Source organism: Camarhynchus parvulus, chromosome 27 (genome assembly GCF_901933205.1).
Source record: "Camarhynchus parvulus chromosome 27, STF_HiC, whole genome shotgun sequence".
NCBI classification, from domain to species: Eukaryota; Metazoa; Chordata; class Aves; order Passeriformes; family Thraupidae; genus Camarhynchus; species Camarhynchus parvulus.
Genome location: NC_044597.1, coordinates 3,236,040 through 3,244,038, shown reverse-complemented (window position 1 = coordinate 3,244,038; position 7,999 = coordinate 3,236,040). Strand labels below are relative to the sequence as shown.

Sequence of the window (7,999 nt, the reverse complement as noted above, 5' to 3'; positions counted from 1 at the left end):
TTTTGGACTGGCCAGTTTTGCCCTATATTCTCAGGTCTCTGGGGAAAACAAATAAAATAAAACCAATCTACTCTAGGTATTTTAAATTTCTCTTTCCTCTGGGAAAAACAACCAAACCCCACCCAGTGTAAATATTTTCACAGGTTCTTCAGTTTGGTATTTCATTCTGTGGTACAAGAGGGGCAGTGCCCATGGAGCAGAAGGTGAAAAGTCAGATGCCAAATTCTCAGGATTTTAGTTTCGGTGAGCATCTGCCTCTCGCTCACGGAGGATCTGATTCACCCTCTTCTGCTGGGAGGAGCGAGCAGCAGCTCCGGGGCGTTGTTCAAGGGAGAAATTCGAGTTTGGGAAGAGCAGGGGAAGACCCTGGCCCGGCCCCACGAAGGTGCAGCGCTGCCGGCAGGATCCCCGGTTCCTCCCCTGTCGGGATGAGCATCTCTGGTCGGGAGCGCCCGTCCCCGCCGCCTCCCGGCCGCCAGGGATCACTCTTGTCCCTTCTCCGCTTCCTCACAGCCAAAATCCCGCCCTCCCTCTGCCGCTTCTCTGCTCCCGGCTTATTGCAGAGCAGGAACCTGCCAGAGCAGACACAGAAATGCTCCTTGGCACGCGTGTGGCACAGTCAGGAGCGGGACTTGGGGAAATGAATTTGCCTTTATGTTTCAAATGTTTTTTAATTTCTCAACAAAGGAGTCCAAAATATTCCATACGTGTTTGGGTGTGAGAAATCTTTGTACTATATCACACAAGGTACAAAACCGGCTTCCAGGCCATCAGCTCTTTCCGTCCTGTGGGTGTCTTTGCACAGCTGTGGATGTGCAACCACTCCTTGGCTGTCTGAAGGGCAGAGGGGCTGAGGACATCTGCTGCCCTGCTGGCAGGGGCACTGTCCTGGCAGGGTCCCCTCCCTGGGCAGTGGTTTGACACAGAGGAGGTGGGGCTGCTCTGCTCACACTGCACGAGTCTGGGGACAGGCAGGGCCAGGAGACACCTGCTGAGATATGTGTGACAGACATCGTGCTCCCCAGCACCAGCACATCTCCCAGTTTAACACCTGAAACATCTGGAGAGCAGCTGGAGATGTGCACCAGAGATGGCTGCTCAGGTGGTACCTGTGTGTGGATACACACCTGCCTGAGCCTTGGGAATTTCTGCCACTGTTCTTTCTCTGACTCCTCCCGTGCCACCCAGGAATCGGCAACATCTGCCTCAGGCTGTGACAACAGGGAGGACAAGCTGGACAAGACCTGCCAGGTCAGCAAGGCCCCTCTCTGCTGCTGGCAAAGCAGCTTTGTTCCCAGTGCAGCATGATCCTGACCAGTGCCCCTTGCTCATGAACAAGCAGCTGGTGTTCAAAAGGAATTCAGTTTCAGACACAGGTTCTTGATTGCATTAGGCAGAAGCAAAGTTTTATTAGAAACATTTTTCACCAGCAGGTGCATAAGTGACCTGACTAACTCAGGTAACTTCTAGAGGTTACAGCATTGCAGAACAGAAGAGCAGAACAGAGGAGGTGGCTCCTGACACCCCCTTTAGCTACGTGGCCAAGCATCACTGAGTCACTTCTACTTTCTCTGCACAGAGGGTGCAGTGAACAGGGACTGTTCTCAGGTTGTCTCTGGGTTTCCCTGTCGCCTTCCTGTCCGTTTCTCCTTAATCACAAATTCTCCTGCAGGTCACTGGAGAGAAAACACAGCAGTGTTAATTGGAACACAAGTAAAATCCTTCACATAACAGATATGAGATGCTGGTGGTGCCCTTGTTTCTAGAATGTACTGCTAAGCTGCTGCAGCTGGAAGCAACTCAGGAGGCTCCAGAAATTCCCTAAATAATTTGCTTTAATGGGAATTTTCACTTATAAGATTATAGGTTTACTCTTCTTTTCACTCTTTCCAGACTCTTCTGCTAAGCTTTGGCTGTTGTCTTCTTGACTTCTTCTTCCAAATATTCCCATCATGCTTTACCTCCCTGGCCTTCTCCTCTGCATTCTACTGCTCCTTTTTGTCTCCTCTTTGCTTCTAAACCCATTTCTCAGTGACATCACCCCTGTATCAGATCCCCCCTGTAGCACAAGACTCTGAGTGGATGCCTATGACACATCCAGGAATGTGCTGTCTCCTGGCCTCAGTGCATGAGGAAATGAACAAAGCCAGTTTTCCTTTTGTGAAAACTCAGCCCTTACCTTGTATGTCTCCAGTCTTGCAGGGTGGGACCTGGGCCTGGCAGTGGGCAGCTGAAGTTGTTGTGTAGGTGTGGCTCGTCCTGATGACCCCTCCACCAGTTCCCATTCCTCCTCCGTGACTAGTGGGATAAATTTGGTGAGAGAAATAGGGAATTTTAGAACTTTACATGTCACTGCTGACTGACTACACGGCACAAAGTCTCAAACTATGGCTTTTATAGGCATTAGAGTATTTTACATTACACTTTCTTTCACTTTCAGAGTTGCTTTACATTTGTGCTCCCTCTTGGCATGGACAGTTCTCACCCATCTCACTTTAAAAAAGGGACTGTCACAAATGCTGACATAATGCCAGGAGTGACATTGCTGTCACCAGCAGTTAACAGATTTGGTGTTCTACTTTACAGATCCCAAGGACTGACATTTAGTTCTGGTTGGAATGTTCATCACAAGGAGGGTATTCATGGGGCAACTTTTTCATCTCAGAGAAAGCCTAAAGAAGGACTGAAGATCAGGTTGGATACCCAATCTGTAATGCCAGATCCCTGACATTTTCATTTATTCTCTAGTGGATCTGGAGAGGTACTTACATGAGGTCCTGCTGTCCTCCTTCCAACAAGCACCGGTAGGTCTGGATCTCCTGCTCCAGGCGGCACTTGACGTCCAGTAAGGTCTTGTACTCTTGGTTCTGGCACTCTATTTCTGCTCTTATTTCAGCCAACTGCTGCTCCACACATGTGATCTGGTTCTGTAGCTCACTGAGGAGAGAGTTGTACTGGCACTCCGTTTCAGCCAGAGATGATTCCAAGTTATTTCTCTGATAAGATAAGCAAAAAACCAACAATCATTTTAGTGTCACCCTCCAGTCCAAAAATGAACAAGCCATTCACCACCAGTGTGCTGGTTGGTGGGTCTGGCTGTTCATGCTGAGAAGCCCAGCAGTGACCAGTTGGAGCTGTGAGTCAGCTCATCACCCACCTGGCTGAGCTGAGCTTGGAGATCGATTTCCAGGGTTTGCAATTGGCGTCTCAGTTCAGTCACCTGGTTGTTGCACGTCTCCACCTCCTGACCGCTCGTAATAACCTCCCGATTCACCTCCTCAATCTGAAACCACCAATCCAGGATAAAGAGCTTTAGGCATATCTGAGTAAGCTGGATTTGCTTTTACAGGAGCAGAACACGGTGAGTGTTCAGCAAAAGGAAACGGAGCAGGGCAGGTTCTCTGTGCGCAGGGTGTTCCCTACCAGCTCCACTGCTTGTTCTTTTTACAAATCCCATTAACCTCGTGGCTATTAAATCTCTTTAATCCAAATGTGGAATATCTCTGTTCCAACAACACACCACAAGGCCTTGTGGCAAATGCTGCTGTTCCAGATGGGACATAACAAACTGGTCAGACAGGCATGTGGCTCCTGTGGAACACAGGGTATAATGAGTGCTGCTCTTGGGCTTCACTGGGAAGGAAGAACTGCTCATTGTCTCCATGTCTGGTCTCTGAAAGGCTCCTGGGCCCGGGGCTGTGTGTGTCAGTCTGGTTTGCAGCACAAGTTTGGTTTGTTGCTTACCTTGCACTCGTACCAATCCTCGACTTCCTTGCGGTTGCGCGCTATCAGTGTTTCATACTGGCATCTCAAATCCTCCAAAATTTGCCTGAGATCTGGTCCCGGGCAGGCATTGACCTCCACACTCACATCTCCAGTTGATTGTTTCCTCAGGCAACTCATCTCCTGGAAATAAATCCCAGATCAGATCGTACTGTTTTTTGGAAGGCAGCGCAGAAGAGCAAAACTCAGTGGCCCAGAACTGCCCTCCCTGCGAGACCTTCCTCCCTGCTGTGGCTGTGAAAGGCACTGGAGGATGGTGCAAGTGTTCTCCCAAGGATTCCGACGGCTAATTTGTTTCTTCATCCACTGGAATAAGCACCAGCTTTGACCCCCTGGCACTCCCAGTGCAAGCACAGCCCCTGCCAGAGCTCCCTTCCCTTCTGAGGCAAAGTGCTCTGAGCCCCAGAAAGTTCGGTGGGAAAGCTGTGGCCTGAAAGTGGTAATTTAAATTCCGAGCACAGCGGCAAAGCTTTCTGCCAGGACCATGATGCAGGGCTGGGCAGGACCTACCTCCTCATGGTTCTTCTTCAGGCAGCAGAGCTCCTCCCGCAGCGACTCCAGCTGTGCCTCCAGGTCAGACCTGCACAGCGTCAGCTGGTCCAGCACCTGGCGCAGCCCGTTGATGTCGGCCTCCACACTCTGGCGCAGTGCCAGCTCCGTCTCGTACCTGGGTTGTGTCAGAAAGCACAGATTCAGGATGGGGACATCCCACATGGCTCCTGTTTGTGCCTGGATCTTCCCCAGCTCCATGCTTTGACCTGCATTTTGCTGGATTTCTGCATGCCTTGGATTCACTTCATGTCTGTTACATGAAAGCTTTTCTTCCTCTTGTTTTTTTTTTCCCTCTGCTCCTGCTCACTGTATATTTGGTATCACTTACTGAGCTGCATTTCTGCTTTGTTGATCCCATCTGTGCTGGTCTGGGGTGAAAATGAGCCACTCCCTGAGTTGCCTGTCCCCAGCCTCACCACAAACGCCATTGCTAAATGTTTTACCCAAGAACACTAATTAAGGGAGGGCTGGTGACCAGGAGCAAAATGCCTTTCATCATCCTGCCCTGCCAAAGTGGCGTGGAGAGACGTGTCTGGAGCCTCTGTAATTAGGGCTCTGAGCTTCCCAGGGAGGTGGAAAGGAGAGGGGGGAGGCAGCTGGTTCATAGTGGGGCACTCACTTCACACGGAAGTCATCAGCAGCCATCCTGCTGTTATCAATGTCCAGGATGATCTTGTTGTTATCAATGGTTGCGCAGACAATCTGGAAAACAGCAAACCATGAGAGATGTCTCCTCTCTCCTGTTCTACTCTATAGGTTTTTCTGCCTTGCAATTAGGTAGGAACTCTTCACATTTCTCTTTTTCTGTTAGCTTCTTACATAAGTAACCTTGTCCCTTAAGCAGAGAAGTTGGAGGAGGTGGCTTTACCTCCTTTACTCACAGAAGAAAGGAGATCAAGCACATAGAGCTGGGAATTAAAGAGTTGTGGGATGGGACTTCCCAGTTTCAAGATCTGAAGGCAAGTTCCAAAGATGCTTCACAACATAAACCTAAAGAACCTTCCTTAAGATAGTAAATCTCAACTGACATTCAAGCTGGCATGTTCTGGGCTTCAGATTTAAGGACTTTCAGGGAACATGGAGGGAAGGTGTCTTTAAGCCTTAGGATCAGCCATAACTTTAATTGTGGACTTATTAATATCAGGCTGTTTGTGTCACTGTGACAGTTTCAATTCTCAGCTTTTCTCACCTAGAGATTTATAACATTTCATTTGATAAAGCATCCAAAGTGTATGTTTTTATTGTCCCACAGTTTGCTTTGCTCTTCCTGTGGCTGACACCACTACATTTCCTCAGAGTACATTGGTAATATTATATTTACGATTATATAGTCACATACAATGTACCAAAGCATCCTTTTCTTCTTTCAGAGCATTCTCCCACTCATACCACCTCGCAGCACTCACACTCGGCAATGTCATAGGGGAATTTGCCAAAATTTCTGTTTGCAAAGACATTCACAAGCACCAAAGTTCCCTCCAACAACTGCAGTAGGTTCTAAACACAAACTCAGGAATAAGCTTTCAAAAGTGGAGGAACAACCCGAGGAGGGATTACCTGGTTCTGGAGATCTTCAATCTCTTTGTAGTAGCAGCTGTAGTCGCGGGGCTCGCAGGAGAGGCCCTGTGTTGCGTACCACTCTCTGATCCTGCACTCCAGCTCAGCATTCTCCTTTTCCAAGCACTTCACCTTGTCCAGGTAGGAAGCCAGGCGGTCATTGAGGTTTTGCATGGTGACCTTCTCATCGCAGGATGAAAGCAAGCAGTCGCCACCAAGACCCCCAACAACCACACCACTTCCGAGGCCAAACCCGAGGCCATTGCCATAGCAGTTGCCACCTCCATAGCTCCCACCAGCCAAGCTCCCAACACTCAATCCCCCTCCATAATTCACTCCACCGCAGTAGCTCCTTCCAGAAAAGCCTCTGCCACTGCCTATGCCAAAGGAAGAAATCCGTGCTCCACCACCACCACCAATGATGCAGCTGCCACCGCTGCTCCTGCCTTTGCTAGACACAGTAATGGTCTCCTTGATGTTGCAACTCATGGCGACAGCGGTGGGAAATGCAAGCAGAAGCCCAAAGCAAGATGCACAGCTTGATATGAAATCAGACTGCGAGCTGGCCCTGGCTGCCCATCCCTATTTATACCTTCCACAGTGGGTGTCACCTCTGCTTCTTCTTCCCATAAGGCTGGCTACTCCAGCCATTGGTGCCAAGAATAATTTCTCAAAGGGAAGTTTCCTTTCAAGAAGCCTGGTAGACAAGGAAGATACTTTACATGTCTCTTGCTAATTTCAAAAATACATTAGCAATAATGTTTTATGAATCATCAGCTTTTTGTTTATGATGCAAACTTACAGCATTAAGCCAGGAAAAACACTGTCCTAAATTACATACCAGGAAGAAATCATTAAAGGTTATTGCATCAAAGAGGTCTTTATCTCTCATTAATTTATTTTCATTTTATTTTGAGTTGAATAAGCAGTTTTCATGCAAGGTGCTGAGGTTGGAATATGTAAGATGAAAAAGAAAGAAGAAATACTAAGTTTGCTTTTTGAGTGATGTATGAAGAATGATGTAAGAACTCTGGAAAGATCAGAGACACAGAGATTAACCTTTAAATCTTTCCACTGCCAAGATGACAAATCTGAAACACTCTGCTGTGAGACAAGTGAGACCAAGGAGGGATCTCGTAATGGGCACGGATGAAAGGTTCTTCATACATGATTGTGGCTCTCCAGTAATCCACAAAGGATTTGTTTCATTATGTGGAGTGTGTAAAGGAAGGTAAAAGTGCTTTAAGTATTTCCTGTTGTTCAGTGAAAGATAATTTCTGCACTTCTCCTCATTTTGGATTGTAATTGTTGCTGGGAAAGGGTAGCTTTGAAACACTGGATGGGAGTGGAAACATCCTATGGCCAATTTCTCTGTCAATACATGCTGCATTTTAATCAGAGCTTTGGGATTGCTGTCCTGGGACATATAAAGACAGAATTGCTGATAGAGCTGCAGAGCAGTCACTGCCCTGTGCAGTTCTGCCTGGGCTGGAGAAACTGGATTTGGTACAAACTAGTGGCTCTCTATCAGTAATGTTTCCTAATCTTAATTAAGCAAAGAAAATAAAAAGTAAGAATCCTTTCACACTCTTGTAATCAAAATTCAGGCTAAGTTTCTTTTCATGAGATGTTTTGTTGAGATTCCAGAGCACTGGCCTTCTCCCTAGGGAGTCCCTTTCCAGTGGCCATGGAGCAAGGGACAGGCATTCCATGGCTTTCTGAACACAGCTCTTCCTTGTAAGAAATTCTCCAAACCTCCTTTACCAGGAAAAAGTGAGTTCAAACTCTTGCTGAAATCCTCACTCAGTGTCAGGATTGTGGATTGGAATAGCTATTGTTATGGCAGGTAAATGATCCCTTTACTTAAGGACTGACTTTCCCCAGTATTCATGGATTTACCCATCACTTTATTGCTCTTATTCTTATTTCTGTTGAAAAGATGTCTCCCCTTTTCTTTGCCTCCTTGGATGTTCCTTATCCATGCCATGAAAGGCAGAAGCATTCCAGTGATCTCTCCAGCAGGCTGGAGACAGGTGTGGAGAGGCTTCCCAAAGTGAATTACTCCAAGCTGGCCGAGCTGCAGCTGGACCCAACACAGTGCCTGCAT

At 47.7% G+C, this 7,999-nt stretch overlaps 1 protein-coding gene across 1 annotated transcript; it reads right to left on the bottom strand.

The window, feature by feature from the left end:
- Positions 1 to 1,634: 1,634 nt before the first annotated feature.
- On the bottom strand, positions 1,635 to 6,381 carry LOC115913923 (keratin, type I cytoskeletal 19-like). Its single transcript, XM_030966231.1, has 8 exons — positions 5,893 to 6,381; positions 4,955 to 5,037; positions 4,294 to 4,450; positions 3,745 to 3,906; positions 3,158 to 3,283; positions 2,770 to 2,996; positions 2,180 to 2,298; positions 1,635 to 1,676 (listed from the first exon to the last, which is right to left on the bottom strand). The coding sequence occupies exons 1-8, from the start codon at positions 6,379 to 6,381 to the stop codon at positions 1,651 to 1,653; spliced, it is 1,389 nt and encodes a 462-aa protein (XP_030822091.1). The 3' UTR covers positions 1,635 to 1,650.
- Between the last annotated feature and the right edge of the window lie 1,618 nt (positions 6,382 to 7,999).

Excerpts from the sequence above, each read along its gene's own strand:
- LOC115913923 (XM_030966231.1), bottom strand. The coding sequence starts at position 6,381 with ATGAGTTGCAACATCAAGGAGACCATTACTGTGTCTAGCAAAGGCAGG. Across the intron at positions 3,907-4,293 it reads TGAAGAAGAACCATGAGGAG|GAGATGAGTTGCCTGAGGAA; the intron begins GTAGGTCCTGCC and ends ATTTATTTCCAG. Across the intron at positions 2,997-3,157 it reads TCCAAGCTCAGCTCAGCCAG|AGAAATAACTTGGAATCATC; the intron begins GTGGGTGATGAG and ends TTATCTTATCAG.